Genomic DNA, 16,585 nt, shown 5'->3' on the forward strand with positions numbered 1-16,585 from the left:
GCAGTGTATTATGTTTTAAAGTGGCGAGCTGTGAGGATTCTTAGAGAGGTAGGGATATATAGAAATGTGTTATACATGTTGCCACACAGTAGCTAAGATATGGCCAAGTAAATGCATTAAACAGCATTATTCTTTAACTTCATAATAATTCTATTATCACAGGCTGTTAGAAATGCACGTTTCCCAAGCTCCTGCACTTTTTATGAATTAATCGCAGGCAGACAATGTGTGTCCACCCTGACATGGACAGATTTAAAGTAGATTATATACATTTTCATTGCACAGTGAATAAAACATTTACATTTTCAGAAAGATGTTATCCGTTTCTTAACAATGTATGTTAAATAATATAGGAAAAGTGTTTTGATAATAATTAATTGCTGCAAACATTGGTTTCCCTTCAAATATGCGAAAGTTGAACTTACCAATAAATATATCTGGTCAAAATGTCAACAATACTATAAAGTCCTCATTTGTTTAAATAGAAATTAAACAAAAAGATTTGTCTAACTTTTCCATAAAAGTTGAAAAACACTGGGGGACAACGACAGGGTGGACATTCTCACGACAGGGAGGACAAAGACTTTGGTTGGAGAATAAAGGAACAGTTGATTAAAGGATCGTACTGGTTTAAAATGTGGGGGCTAGCATCAATTATGTACATTACTGTAAGAACTCTGGACCATCCTTTCAAACAGACTGGCCAACGTGAGCCTGTTCAGAGCCTGAGGATGGCAAAGTGACAGTGTATGAAACCCTGTGGACCACATAGAGCCGACTGGGGGACAATTTGACCTTCAGTTAGCATCTATAGCATTTTGGGCTCCAACAAATTGTGACTAGCAAACATACTAGTCTAGTGTTTGAAGACAACTTAGAGTGTGTGTGTGTGTGTGCGTGTGCGTGTGCGTGTGCGTGTGCGTGTGCGTGTGTGTGTGTGTGTGTGTGTGTGTGTGTGTGTGTGTGTGTGTGTTCCCGAATACGACATGGTGGACAATTATTTAAGGGACACACACAAAGTTATATTTTTTCTTAAATAAAATATGCATAGGCCTATATTGATCAATGCACTTAAATATATATATATCTAAATGTATTTTCAAAAGGGCAAAGTAAGGCATTTTAATTAAAATGCCTTACTTTGCCCTTTTGAAAATATATTTAGATATTTTTCAGCTTTGTATATGGGAAGTATGCTATTTTGCTATGTTCCAAGCACAACCCATAACATTCCAATGTGAGTCAAATTAAGTAAAATGTTAACTCAATTTAAGTGCATTGATCAATATATATAAATATTATAATTATTATATATAATAATAATAATAATATAATAATAATGATATTATAATAATAATATAATTATATTATAATTATAATATATTTATATAGAAAACATAAGACTAATATGTTATGTTTAATTTTTGTTAAGTTAACATAGCAACTTGATGATGTACAGGACACCAAAAGGCACCCTACAGCGAGGAGGACCCTGTTGCATCTTTATTTGTTTGTTACCATCACAGACAGAATCACAAAGCAGAAGGCTATCAGCTCACCTGTGAGTTTACCAGCTTTCTCCTTGTGTTTGGGGTAAATCAGAGAGTACAGCTTTTCCCCTAGTGTCTCTAAATCTTCTGCTTCATCCATGTTATTCTCACATTAAGACTCTTTGTGCAGGTGTCATGTTAAAACACAACTTTTACTTTGCAATTAGCAGTTATACACAAAATGTTGACCTCTGGCAGTATTTTGGTAAACATTTTCGCACAAAATACACAAAACATGCGTTCAAAAATGCACTTCTTTCTTATTTACTATGTGCTCGTCCCCCATAAGCTTTCGTATTGTTATAACAAATAAAAACTCCGTATTTAGGGTCAAAACAGCTGAGATTTGTAAATACAATGTCTTACGAATGTCTGTAAACACAAGGCGCGTATTAATGACGTTACTACGCGGGATGAGGACGTGTCCATCCGCTGGGTGTGCACGTAACTAGTTCCCCATTAAATAACATTTTTAACATGATATAGCGTCATAATAAACATAAAAATATGACTGTAACAATAACTCAAAATATTCTTTTTATTTTAAATGTATCAAAATGTGTTTTTGGTCGTATTGTTGTCTGTTTAACAGTATTCGTGTGAGCGCAGTGATCTTTGACTAAGGTGTCGTAAACCGTCTTCCGGTCTCTCGGATCCTCTTCCTCCGCTAAAAGGTAACGTGGTCGCGACGGCTGCTAAAAGCATGATCATTAAAGTGCATTTATTGCGTCTCCCTTCTTGTATTTAGTCTTATAAAGTAAGATTATTATGTTTTGTATGTTGTCTTTAATCATACGGGGCAGAACATTTTCCTATATAGTGTATCCTATACATATATTATATATAGAGCACGTCGCAGATTAGGCCTCGTTGTGTGGAGCTAACTTTAGCTAAATGTGCTACAATGCGAACTACATGTGTTTTCCACATTTAGGGTGTTAAATGTTTAAAACACTGTAAAACTTGTTACACAAATTTAAAAACGGCACAAATGTCCCCACTTGATGTAGTATAATTTAAAGCTACATGATATCAAGAGAACACGCTGAGCCAGTGTTGGTAGCCGGTGCTAGCAGTGGCTGCTGTCCGTTTCACTGGTGTTTGGTTTTTGTTAAGTAATGAAGTAACATTTGAATTTGTATTTGTTTCCAGGTTCATCATGTCGTCCCATTTGCAGTGGATGGTCATCAGGAACTGCTCCAGCTTCCTCATCAAGAGGAACGGACAGACCTACAGCACTGTGAGTACATTATAGTTGTATATGCTGTATTCTGCTTAAACTTTTCCCAACTTAACATCATAAGACTTCTTACAAGGGTTTGTTTTGTGGGTTTGATCACAGTGGAATACTTAGAAGTTTATTTCTGTATCAATTGTTCCAAAAAAGTAACGTTTTGTAAAGTAGGGGTGTACAATAAAGCACGGCCACAGAGTGCAATACACAAATGTAATGTAGGATGTCTTCACCTGTAAAATGTAAGATAAATAAGGATTTGTAAAAACAATAAGCCAAATCTTAAAAAAATTAAACGGGATTACTGTGATGTAACGTTTCAACTAAATCGGAATCAGAATTGTATATAGTATAACTCTTTTTTAATTTATATATATATATATATAGTATAACTCTGTAGCATTAACATTACATCACCATGTATACAAAAATACTGCAAATATGACAAATGGCAACTTCCATCTCAGTGAATCAATATATTAAGTGACATCTTGCATGTCTCATGTTGTCCCAAAACCCAAACAATAAAAAGCAGGACATGTCCTTATTTAAGCGACTGGTCTTAACAGTGAAATAAATATGCAGTTTTTAGTCTGATTTTGCAAACCAAAGCTGTCCAGCATGTTTATCTGAATAGACTCCTTTTATGTGACAGGAGCCGAACAACCTGAAGTCCAAGAACTCTTTCCGCTTCAATGGTTTGGTGCACAAGAAGACCATTGGTGTGCAGCCAGCTGCCGATGGCAAGGGAGTCGTTGTCGTGCTGAAGAAGCGTAAAGGTAAAGCCTGACACGGTGTCATCTTTAGACACTTCCTCTGTCTGTAGAAAAAGAGTGCATTTTCATCAGCTTCACTGTATTTCAATCATTGGAATGGTGACAGTCAAGATGTGCACTTTACGGTCACCTCTTTCTGTAGTTTAAAGGATATTTCACACCGGGAGCATTTGGAAGGTGTGTGCTTACTTTAAATGGATTTGAAATAGAGTTGCTCATGCTCTGATTTTCAGAAAGTAAAGAAAACGGTTTGACGGTTTTAAGGCATTAGCCCACATCTCTGCACTCAGTGGATTTTTGCAGCTAACAAGCAGGACATTTAAGAAGAAGAAACTATGCATGAGTTCTGCACCTTTTTAAGAAGGAGTGTTTTTTGCATTTTATTGTTTGATAGTTTTGGATCGCTACAGCTAATGTCTTTGAATTGTTTTTGCACAGGTCAGCACAAACCTGCCAGCTCCTACGAGAAGATCACCATCAACAAGAACGCTCGCGCCACGCTCAACAGCGTGAGGCACATCATCAGCAAGAGCAAGTACAGGAAGGACCTGCGCATGGTGAGCTCAATGCCTGACTTTAAAACCTCAAATTAATGACATCATCATTTTCTACAATGGTCCTGTTTATTTGTACTTTAGAGCTTTCAGGAATATCATTTGAGTCTCCTTTGTTTTCCCAGGCTGCTCTGCGTCGTGCCAGTGCCATCCTGAAAAGCCAGAAGCCTGTTGTGGTCAAGAAGAAGCGCACCAGGGCTGCAAAGACAGCATAAACTGATACACATGATAAATCAATAAATGTTGTTGTTTGGAAAGAAATCACTTCATTGTCTTAAATGTTTGTGGATTGTAATATGCAGATATGACATGTCAGTTGCTACGTTATTAAGTTATTCCCAAGTAATAATGCATCATGGTCCTGCAGTACATTGTGAGTGTAGAAATCCATCTTTTCTGGGGGGAATATTCACAATGGAAGATGAAGTTGTATAGAAACTTTAATTCATGTTACATTTTTCTAGGTATACATTGATGTTAATTCCTGTGCTAGAAAAGGTGAGTAATCTAAGAAGAATGAAGTCAGGATTATAACAAAGAACACTTGCATCAGTATAATTTTACTAGGTTTACTGTAGATAGCAAATGCCTTTTAAACAATACTACTGTATATTTTATAAAGGAAACTTATGGGCATAGATAAGTCTCATTATTTGTATGAACATAAAAATAATTTGTGTAAATATGTGATTTGTAAATGTAAAACAACATCCACAAATGCATTTCAAAGATTTGCAAACTCTCAAATAAATGTGCAAGTGTAAAACGGATCTGCAAATACGCTAAATATTTTCACAAATAAGATCAGTGAATATCTCTAACATTTACAACTTTCGATAAGGCATTTGTGAATCCATTTTGTATTTGTCGACCAAAATGCTGTTTAATGCTCATTTTTTTTTATAATAATGAACTGGGGAACATTAGATGCATTCTTTATCACCATCATCATCATCATGTTATAGTGATAGTTAGTTTGTGTTAGTTTATTGTTTCAATACAGCATATATCGAGCACTTTCGTTGATGTCGAAGTAACCTACAGGCTTTTCGCCACTTTCGGGTCCCGGGGGACGAGTAGCTGGCAGCGAAGCAGCCCAGATAAAACTCTTTCTTCATTGTTTGTTGTGTATTCAGTCAAGCGGTTCAAAGTTACAATGTAAAATTGTAAGTACAATGTAAAGTCCTCCTGTGCTCTGCAGGTGCCGGTAAAGAGCAATACAGTGACAAAACCTTTCCAAACAAAACAACTAGTAGGCAGGCAGGCTGGTAGACAGACAGACAGACAGATAGATAAACAGACAGACAGACAGGTAGATAGATAGATAGATAGATGGATAGATAGACGGACAGATAGATGGATATCATATATAGATAGATACTTCATTCATCACGAAATGTGTAGAAACAAGTATAAACACAATAACATTAAATACAAATGAAAGCAATAGACAGGAATATATGCATATACAGTAGAAAGGACACGATGAATATTATAACATTTAATGAAGCCTTACTATGAAGGCTAACTTAAATACGGTGCTTTTCTACAGATTACTTTATTACTGCACTGGTAAGGTTGAAATAGGTCAGAGGGCACTTCAGTTTTGTTGCACCCTCTGTTCAACTATCTCGACCAAACATCAGAGCCTGCTGAAGTTTAGTTTCCCTTTAATTGTAGTAATGCTTGAATTGCACGACCCCTTGACCTCACTGCTCTGGTGTCCCAGTGTTCATTAGCAGGCTGTACTCCACGTGACAGATATGAGCTCCATCTAATCTATATAGGATATTATGTATGCATGAAACATCTGCACCCAGCTGCCACATCTGTTCACACATTATTTTCTGGACTGGATTTGACACTTTACTGCAGAACCTTGGGTCCCTTGAAAGGCGCTATATAAATATCCTTTATTATTGTTATTATTAGAACTGATCACAGCGTTTAAACATATCATTTTCTCTTGAAGTGGATTATAGTGGCACAAACCGGAGCTCTTGCTTCGGCCACAGTGAGTGCTGATGTGGAAACATTGGATAGATTTGTAAGCAGCCCACTGGCAGCTTTCCACTCCTGGCTTTGGAAAGATATAAACAGTCCCCCCACCCCCCCGTGAGTTTAAAGCTGGTATTCTGCAGCCATCACTTCCACAGGGAGGCACGTCTGTGTCACGATGACTCGATGTCACGATGACTCGATGTCTCAGTAACGAAGATGTGAGGAGGCTCAGTCGCTATGAGGGGAATCAGGTCGGTGCTTTTCTTCATGTCCTTGGCTCTGCTGCTCCTGCAAAGTCGAAGCTTCGAGCTCCAGGATACCATCCATGCACTGATCCAGGAGAACATCCACCTGCACGACCAGCTGGAAAACCTCACCCAGGCTCTCAGGGAGCTCAAGCGGATGCTCTGGCATTACTCAAATGGTACTAAGTAGAATCTATGAAGTATGCATTAGTAAAAGTTGCAGTTGTCTAAAGGACACCTTATTATAGTGGAACGTCTATTTATGTTGCAAGTCCACAAGGAAACTGATATTCAACATAAATACAAGTTCATATACAGAGGATTACTCAAGATGTACCATCAGTATCCTATACTTAACAAGATTTTTAAAAAACTTTTAAATTAATATATGAGGCCTGCCCAGCAAAAGAAAATCTAACAGATGCATTAATTACATTTTAATAAGTTAATGGAACATATTTTGTTTTTTTATATATATTATTTTTGGTGGATTTTTCTACACTTATTTTCTATTCTTTTTTTGGACTATGCTATTACAATTAATGCATTTTAAGTGTTACATTTTTATATTATTTAAAAGGTGCATCTACAAAGTCATTGTTATCCCTATACCCTTTATATTTTCTATTTATTTTTTACGGTTATTATTTTATTTATTTTTACTAATGCAAATGAAACCTTTACATTGAGTTTGAACCTTAAGACACAGGATGTATACTATAGTCAGACTATCATTGATATGATGTATTATAGTGCATAGTTTAATCAAGTATTTTGATGATTTGAAATGCTCAGTCTCCAAGGTCAGAACAGCTGTCCGCCTCCTCTTATTCTCTCATTTCCTGTTTGTGTCTGTTTCATCTTAATCCTGTCCATGCTGTCTCGTTGTAGCTTTTTAGATGTCTGACCTCACCTAGGGGTCATTTTTATTTTTCATTATTATTTCTGTGTTTTTTGGAATTTCCACAGACCCTGATCATCATGAACACCATGAATTCCACAGTGAGGACACCCAGCACATGTGGGACGAGTGGTCCGAACACGGTGTGTATCATTACAAACAGAAACCTTTCACAGCAAATGTTCAGCTTTAATGCATTGAGCGTTCAAAGTGTGGCAACATCAGCTGCCATTGATCTCCTGTTTGCAGGCAGCAGTTAGGCTTACAGGTCATGTGAGCAGCAAAGGAAATGTTAGTGAACTCGGCCTCAAACGAGCTTGCCAACAGCACAATCTGCAGGGGGGGGCACACATGGGGGATGCATTCTTTNCTGAATCATTAATGACATTTTGCAAATCTCACATGCTGAAATCTGATGCTCATGCTCTCTCTTTCGTGTAACGCCAGAGGTCCAACTCTGTGTTGTGTAGCCATGCCCGCATCTCTGGTCCGAAGTCGAAGAGGCTGGCTTCCGAGGATGGTCTATATAAAGGGCAGGTGGTGATTATGTGTAGTCTGTTCAGGGTCACCGCACTCGCATGCAGCACTGTCTGCCAGGCCCCACTTCTTCACCGATGTTTTGAAGCGACCGTCCCCAGTTCGTAGACGGTTTAGTGTGGTCCATTGCCGGCGTGGTAGGTCGTCTCCTCCTATGGCGCCATCTCCTGGGTCCCAGATGTAGCGATGGATGCGGGAGGGCCCAGCTACTCCCACTCCTGCTTCCAAGCAGCCGCCAACCATGCATCTCTGGAGAGGTCCTCAGAGGTGGAATTGAGAACCTCTTGTGCTGCCTTGTTGTAGGGGAGGCGGGACTTGAGCCTACTTAGAGGCGCTGCTGTCGTTGTAGTGTTGTGCAGGATGTGCCAGTCATGCTTTTGAGCTTTCCTGGCCAGGGCGAGGGTGGCAGCCTCCCGTCGGAGGCGGGCCGGAGCTATTCCCGCGAGGACTGGCAAGAGGGACACAGGGGTAGGCTTCAGGCATCCAGTTATAATCCGGAGGGCATTGTTGATGACCACGTCAACCTTACTTGCATGAGGGTTTCTGCTCCAGGCTGGGGCACAGTGTTCCGCTGCAGAGAAGACCAGGGCTTGGGTTGATAATTGCAGCGTCTTAGCGGAGGCTCCCCAGGTTGTCCAGCGAGGCGGCGGATCAGCGCGACCCTTGATGTTACCTTGGCCTTGACTTCTCATGCTGAACCATTATCAAGAATATAGCCAACAATGAGTCAGCCTTTTTTGCTTTTGTCAACTCATAATGTTTCCTTGTGGCCTGGTTTGCGAATGGTCCCCGATGCTTTCTTCTAGACATGCCCAGACCAAGCCCGGAACCGTTTGATTGTTATCAGCCACAAATGCAACAACAATCAGAGGATTAAGTATTAATGAAAAACCACAATAACATATTGATTTTCAAATTGGATTGAATGCATTGCATAGTCTACAGGACACAGTGATGTGTAATGAAATACTCTCTACATAAGAAAAACCGACAAATCTACACCAGAGACAACTGCAAATACTGAAAAACAGTTGCACAAAACTTAGATTATTTCACCTTTTTTATGGTGTTATGAGGCATTATGGGTATTTTTCTTTAAATTGGAGGTGGCAACTGTATTATGTGAAAAATTTATCACAACACAGAGCACTCGGGTGAACCTTCCATCACAAAGAATGTGGATTGGCAGGCGGGATATGATTAAAGTGAATGATATATGGAGGTGTAATGGAAGTGATGATAATAATGGCTGGAAATATTATTGCCTATCTGCACTCGGCTTTGTATGTGGTCTGAGAGCCGCTATGACATGGGAGAGAGAAACTCCAGGAATAAAAAAATGCTTCCACAACAAACACATTTAATGGCGAAATTGATCTGCAGCTTTCCAGAAAACAGAAATGGAAGTTGTTCATGATTTAGAGGCCGCTGCGGTTTGTCCAACAATTCTTCTGCTGTAATCTCCACTGGCAGCGTGCTGAAAACATTCAGTTTGAATCCAACAGCCCACAGCATTGTCTGGTCTTTATTAACAGTCTGAGGACGTATACTCGGACCGATGCTCTCCTGCTCATCTAATATTCGGCCGGAGGTTGTATGACATTCCTCGGGGGGGGGGCGAAGTGCCTGACATTTGGAAGTAGACTCTCATAGATAGAGTAATAATGTCACAGGGGCTGTTGGTGTATTTTGGGCTGGAAAACACAGGCAAACAGCAGACAGACAGGCATTGTCTAATGTGGAGAGTGATTTAATCAGACGGCCGAGAGATGGAAATAACCTCAGAGAATATTGAGTTTTCTGTTTTCTTTAGCCGCAAACGACTGTCCTTAAGACTGAATAAATCATATAAGGAATGTGAACAGGAGTCATTAAAATAAATCCCACTGCTGTTGTGTCTGAGAATAAGTCCTTTTTAGAGGAAGCCTTATGAGTGCCTTCCCTATACCATACTGCATTAGTTTGATACCCATACAATCGTCTTATGGTTATATGACCTTCACCAACATATCTTAAGGAGCTCCTTACTGAAAATCAATGGAATATCCTGTTAGAGGGATTGTTGCTTTTTCTTTTTGTTGAGCAAATCTAAAAATGTTACAGCAACACAGAGTTATCAGTGTAACTGGGATTTGAGTGAGTCCAGGACATGCAAAACAACACCTGACGTTTGTTTCACACTAACTCACTAATCCACACTTGGCACAAAGAAGCATAGTAACACATCAACAAAAGGCAGGGGTGAAGAAGACTGCTAACACGTTTTTCTTTGTTTTCATCGAAAATATGAAAAGTAATAACTTTTTTAATGTTTAATGAGAGAGAAATGCATTGTTGTTAGGCCACAAAGATACACATGAGGCATGTCAGTAAGCAACACTGGATGTTAATTCCCTTTTCAAGGTTCCTTGATAATCAAAAAATAAATTAGTCAAATCCCAAGCTATCATTTTTGGTTTATTCCACTCTTTTTTTAACGTTCAAATGGAAAAAGTGCTTAACAATCGCTGGGATACACAGTTAGTGATCTTGGGATTTGCCCCACCATGGTAAATATAAAAAACAAAAGCATCTATAAAAACTCCATAATCCACATTAACGATTACTCTCCTAAAATCCAGCGGGACTTGGAACTATGAGGAGGAGATTATGCTATGTGATATTTAAATTGTGGAGAAACAATTCAAAGCAATAGATAATGAGGTACAAGTAGTTTATGGAGGTTATATGCTAGTTTTTCATTCTTTTTGACAAATTTCTTTGGATAAATCCATTGCTACAAAGCTGACTACATGCATAATTCTCCATGACGGGGCAAGCAATAAAAAAGCAGATGTTATACTCAATGAAAATACATAAACCCTTATCTCCTTCATACTCCCAGCACCTGCAACGCATCAATAATTACAGCACATTTTTCCAATCCTAACACATTCGAAACAGATTAATGGCAAACTCTTTGCATTTCTCCAGTAAACATAATACAATATACAGAAGATCTTTGCAGAATATTCACAATAAAATGAAAGATAATCTGTAATTTTGGAAAGTGCCATGTAAGTGTTATGCTAGCATGAGTGAGTTTTGGAGATAAGGCTTGTAAGGATTTACTTATTGAATAAGTGGTTTGTGTTGTTGTCTCATGACATGTTTATGTTGTTGCTTCGATTGTTTCAACTCCCTCAAAACAAAAATGACCCATCTCAAGGGGCTTATCCTAATAAAAAACCCACATTTACATATATAGTAACTGTTCAGCCAAGATCCATATTGGTAATGCAGACTGTATGCACCAATAATCGTATGATTTGCCACCAGACAAAGCTTGACGCAGTATTTTACAGTACTTTTAATTCAGTGTTGAAACAAGGGAAAGTTGAAACTTGGGAGGAAAAAAATACTACTTGCATAAAGTCGATTTTCACAAGAGACCCTGAAGCTGTAAAGGTGCAGTGGTCCCTCGCTGCTGAAACCGTAAGAGCAGGCAACACGGAGAAAACTCAATACCTCCATGCTCTGTTGGAGCAGATTTATTTCTTACTGCTGTATTTTCCCTCATAAGTAACAGCGAGACTGTTGCAGAGCACTGGGAGTACAGTAGGAGTGTGTAGGAGAGGAGAATGGGTGTGTGTGTTGCATCTGGCTGTATAGGCTTAAAGAGAGCTGTGTGGGTGTTCCTGTACAGGTACTCTTAAGGGGGTGTGTGTATGTGTATGTGGGCGTGTGTGTGTGTGGATAAAAATGTGCACATGTTGCTGTCAGTGGCAATTGATGGATGGGGTGGAACATCGTTTATTGACACAACACCTTCATGTTTCACAAGGCCATCAGTCATACAGAATGCCCATCTGCTACTTTAGGCATGGCTGGTAATTCACACACACACACACACACACACACACACACACACACACACACACACACACACACACACACACACACACACACACACACACACACACAGCGTCAGAATCTTTTCATACATTTCCTGCCAGTCGTCATGACCTTCACCCGTTGCCCCATTCACTCGGAGAAGGTGCAGAGGAGCGCTTATCACAATGGAGGCCTTTCAGCTTATAAGAATACATATAAGTATTTCAAAAGGACATTTACTTCTTACATCGCTATATCAGAGTCCGTCAGGGCCTTAAAATGCCGAAAGGATGTCTTGACAAAAGGAAGCATTTCTGGAATACCAACTAAGGTCATTGCTTATCTTGTGGCCTTTCAATCCAACATTCCTGTTTTTCGTTTTCCTTTAAAGCTCCACAAAGAAACATTTCTTATAAACATCAACTCACTTCAATTAACAAAAAAGGCTGCTTGTGTGTCTTTTGGCTGTTTCTTTTGTTTCAGTGCCCGAAAAAAGTTCTTGTTTAGCTATTTGTAGCTTACTTTGCATCATTAAGGGAGTGTTTTACACTGTCGCATTGGCCCCTCAGGTTATTTTGCAACAAATGACGCTCCAACACATTGTACGTGATTTGCTAAGGGGTGGGACATCTCTAACGAGCATGTCACAGAAGAGGCAGAAAATACAAATGTGAAGCTAAAAATTTGCATAATATGTCCTCTTTAATAAGCTTTTTAAAATAAAGACCATTTAATGTTTAATAATAGGGATAAACTAATGATCATTTTTTTATGTTATGATTATTTACTTATCAACGGATTGAAGATTCGATTTTTGAACTATATCGGACAAACGGCCAAATACCCCTACCAGGGGTATGCAACCTTTTTGACCAAAAGAGCCATTTTCCCCCCTTTTTCCACCAATTTCTTTTGTCTGGAGCCGCAAAATATATTTGATAGCTTGATAGCTTATGAAGTTATATTGTTACAACATAGACAAAAACTACAGGTTTTTTGCACTTACTATTTATTACATTATAGAAAACTGTTTACCTCTAATAATAAACAAATAACTCTTATGAGGAGAATAACAAAAAATACACAGGCCTACTAATTGTTTTATGTGTCACAGTATCACCTATTAACAAGGAAATGTTTATATTATAGTAGTATTCACATCCAACAACCTAACAAGTAATTGCCAATCATAATTGAGGTCACACAGTATAGTTGTAATACATACATAAATAAAAAACAGTTTTAAAAAGGCATCCTAGTGCATATTAGAAATATGTTTTAGGGTACATAAATATTTTTATTGGATGCTAAGGAGGAGCAAGCAACCATTTCCTTTCCTATTTTTTACGAACTAACATGAATAGGAAGATAATATCAGTCACAACCTCACTCTCTCTACAGCTGTGCTCTTATTATTTTCCTTGGCTTCCTACAACCTCTCCATCTCCCTTTCTCGAATCAAATACACACATATACAAGGACCTGAGTCTCAAACTTGGAATCCTATCAGGAGACCGATTTTTATTTTCTCTAAAATGATGCCTTACAGCATAGCTTATTATGCTTGTAAGTGCACCTGCACTGTTCAACCGGTAAATCATTTATGTATATCCCAAAGGTGAGGTATCCGAAATAAAAAATGGGCCACTGTTTGTTTTAACAGCAGCCATGTTGTCCCATCTGACCTTTCCTTCTTCTCAACAGCTCTTCCTGATGACCTGAAAATCAGTTGCTAGGGACAGATGCTACAACATCTTGTGCTTCTCTGTTCCCCAGTACGAGAAAAATCGAGACACTAGGCGAGGAAATAAAAGAGGTATGGGATGGGTGGGAGGGGGGCGAGCGCTGTCGTATTTTTCGAGCTAGCAAGTGTCTCCTTCCCCGGCAGTGACACATACTCAGGATCTTTCTCTCCTCTTCGCCACGGTGTCCTCATTACGGTTAATGCGAGGCTGGTGGCAGGGGGCCGTGGCGCTGCCTGCGGATCTCGAGGGAGTAATGATGGGGGCCGGTGGCCAAGGGCCCCAGGGGGGAGGTTTGTTGGTGGTGATTCCCTCCTACTTATGTAGAGGCCACATAGGTCAACTTTACCCCCTCGCACACAAACACTCAGACAGCTGCAGCTCGCTTGATTCTCTGTTTGCCCTTGAGAGAAAAATGGGAAGAGAGAAGCTAACAGCGGGGAGTGTTTGCCCAGGCGCACACCGCACCCCATCCATCTCCCACTCCCCGCTCGCTGAGAGGACACAATCATTTCTCCCTCTCCTCTCTCTGCCTCAGTCCTTGCCTCCATCCCCTCGGGGTGTATTGGTCCAGTCGCGGTTCAGCGCCGATATAATCCTTTAACGCCTCTAAATGATCCAGAGGTGCTCCTCCTTAATGCCAATGGGCACTGCTGGGCTCACACCTGCTGGAGCGGGTTAAGATAAATGCCAGCGGCCACTCAGGCATCTGGCCCCGCATTAATATTAAACAGGCCGACTCTCATCTCCTCCTCACTGAAGGTGCGAAGGTGCCAAACCCCAAAGACATATCGCAGCTTAATATGGATTTGTGCAAACCGTGGAAATGGAAGAGCGGTGATAACGTAGCGAGATTCAGACTGCATGTTAAGTTTGTGTGCTGAAGTGAACTTTATTTCTGGGGATGGGGAGAGTAAACCTCACACGTGGGCCAATTATTGTTGCATTGTTGCATTAAGCCGCACAGCTTCTAAATCTAAGATCAATCCGTACCCATCGTCTGTGTCAGGCTTTTCTGAAAAGATCCTCAGATATCATTTCATTAGCTCTTCGACAAAAAAAGCAGAAGCGCCTTTGAGAATATCCCACCTTTGTGTCCTCAAAATCTAAGTCTCGGGTGCTTCTTTAGAGCTGAGGTTAAGTGTGTGACAGTCAAAACAGTTGCTAAGCGAGTACCAGCAGAATGTGGATCTCTTTTAGAATCCAACCTGACACTTTCAACTTACCTCAGGTCAGCTTGTCTCTCTGAATCACCTCATTGTTTAAATGTACCTAATTGCCACTTAAGCCGAGAAAATATTTTCACCTTTCTAGCAGGGTTAACTGGTTCGCATATTTTCCTTTAGATGTTCTTAGCGAAATGGCTGTAAGGATCAGGTGCTGTTGACCCGTCAACTTAACCCTTGTTAAGTTATGAACGCAGCTTAACCACAGGAAAGGACTTGTTGCTTCTGTGACGCAAGTACATCCGTAAGTGGGTTTTAAAGGTATATTGCAACATTTGTCAATCAGGATGTTAAACTAAATGTCCGTAATGGCTATTGGCTTGACACTGTTGTAAATATTAGGTGAATGCAGCCTCAAGATTGGAAATTGATGCTAGAAAAACGTTCCTACAAATTGAAGAAAACAACTTCTCCATGTTCTTGCTACTGCCTCATTAGCATGACCACAGGCTAAACGGAAAGCGGCAACACGGTGACATTAACCTACACAAACTGCTGTGCAGGCATGAATATAGCATGTAAAGAATACAAATAAGGAACATTTGCTGACAGGGTGACCTGGAAGTAATTACTTGTTTAATTTCTTCCAATTTTTTTTTAACCAGAATGGCTTTTTAGCTCTGCTTGGGAATGCAAAGGTGGACTGTCAGATGTTAGACCCTCCAGAAAAACGCGATTCTGCGATCGCAGAATTTACCGCATAATCAACAAAATGGCGCAGATTTTTAAAAGGCCGCATATTTATAAAAAGGCCTCATAATCCCCGCATTTTTCCAAACAAAGTTGAGAAGAACAAAAAAGTTAACTCGTCTTGACGTGACGTCATCAGCTCGCGCATCACAGAATGTAAACAACACTGTATAGAGCTCATTTACCAACGAACATTTCTACTAAAGACCGGGCAAAAAGTGGGGGGAAACTATTCTGCACCCCGTGCAACTGTGTGTTGGAGCATAAGAGAAAATCGACGGTGGCGACCCACTTTGATTCATTCGAACATTTGAAAATGCTTTCTGCTGCTGCGGACAAGAAAGCCATTCAACTCACGTTCACCGAGGGATCAACCTCCAGATTTTTTGGCAACCTGTGTCCATGCAGGATGAACCCCGCCTCTTGCCCAATGTCAGGTGGTATTGGCTTCTGTAAAGGATTATTGGTTGTATAATTGACTATAAGACAGACATTAATATGTTTTTGCACTTCGTCTGAAGGAACTATTCTTGGTTTGAATGTTCTACAGTTCAATTGTCACATATGTTATCATCGGGGGCCATGTTGGCCAACTTTCATTATTTTCTTTGATATGGTGTGTTTTGTAGATCCATAAATGAATGAAATCTAAAGTGCATCAGCAATGCTTTTCAGTTTGCTACAACAGCTCCAAGGATTTCTTAGGAACTACTTTGTGTTTACGTTCAAACTAAGGATTTTCTGGAGGTTGTTAGTGACTGTATGTCTGAAATCTACAATACTGGTGTTGGGTAAAATATGATCATGTTGTTCGTAATGGGAAGAAATATGAGAATGACATCCTGCCTGCCAATTTTCCTTTTAATGCATTTACATTTGCCTCCTCACCTGTCAAAGACAATAAGCTGTCAATGTGATAACAGCTAATCTTTTGATGTGTCATTGCTTCAGGGATTCGTAAACAGCATGATGCCACATGATAGCTGCTATCATGTGGCATCACCGGATAGATTAAGGTAGTTCATGTGCCAGCAGGATGAAAAATGGATGCATCAGTCTAGCAGTGTGAGTTAGATTAGACGTCATCTTACTTCACTGCAGGGATAAGAGCATGAAAATATAGCCCAAGCCATTTTCACGCTGAGATTTTAGTTTGATGTCCTGCATTACCTTAACCTGGATCTCAGTAAAAATGGGGAATTAGGAAAAATAGAGAAAACAAAGGCAAGTAAATGTTTGTTATGCTGCACAGCCAC

General features: G+C 39.8%; 1 protein-coding gene across 1 annotated transcript; it reads left to right on the top strand.

The window, feature by feature from the left end:
• The first annotated feature begins 2,142 nt into the window (after window positions 1-2,142).
• Window positions 2,143-4,378, top strand: rpl28 (ribosomal protein L28). Its single transcript, XM_010778634.1, has 5 exons — window positions 2,143-2,224; window positions 2,703-2,790; window positions 3,440-3,563; window positions 3,999-4,117; window positions 4,240-4,378. The coding sequence occupies exons 2-5, from the start codon at window positions 2,710-2,712 to the stop codon at window positions 4,327-4,329; spliced, it is 414 nt and encodes a 137-aa protein (XP_010776936.1). The 5' UTR covers window positions 2,143-2,224; window positions 2,703-2,709; the 3' UTR covers window positions 4,330-4,378.
• The last annotated feature ends 12,207 nt before the right edge of the window (window positions 4,379-16,585 follow it).

The sequence above is a fragment of the Notothenia coriiceps genome, unplaced genomic scaffold (genome assembly GCF_000735185.1).
Source record: "Notothenia coriiceps isolate Sejong01 unplaced genomic scaffold, NC01 NC01_scaffold00019351, whole genome shotgun sequence".
In the NCBI taxonomy this organism is placed as follows: Eukaryota; Metazoa; Chordata; class Actinopteri; order Perciformes; family Nototheniidae; genus Notothenia; species Notothenia coriiceps.

Excerpts from the sequence above, each read along its gene's own strand:
- rpl28 (XM_010778634.1), top strand. The coding sequence starts at position 2,710 with ATGTCGTCCCATTTGCAGTGGATGGTCATCAGGAACTGCTCCAGCTTC. Across the intron at positions 2,791-3,439 it reads ACGGACAGACCTACAGCACT|GAGCCGAACAACCTGAAGTC; the intron begins GTGAGTACATTA and ends TTTATGTGACAG. Across the intron at positions 4,118-4,239 it reads ACAGGAAGGACCTGCGCATG|GCTGCTCTGCGTCGTGCCAG; the intron begins GTGAGCTCAATG and ends TTGTTTTCCCAG.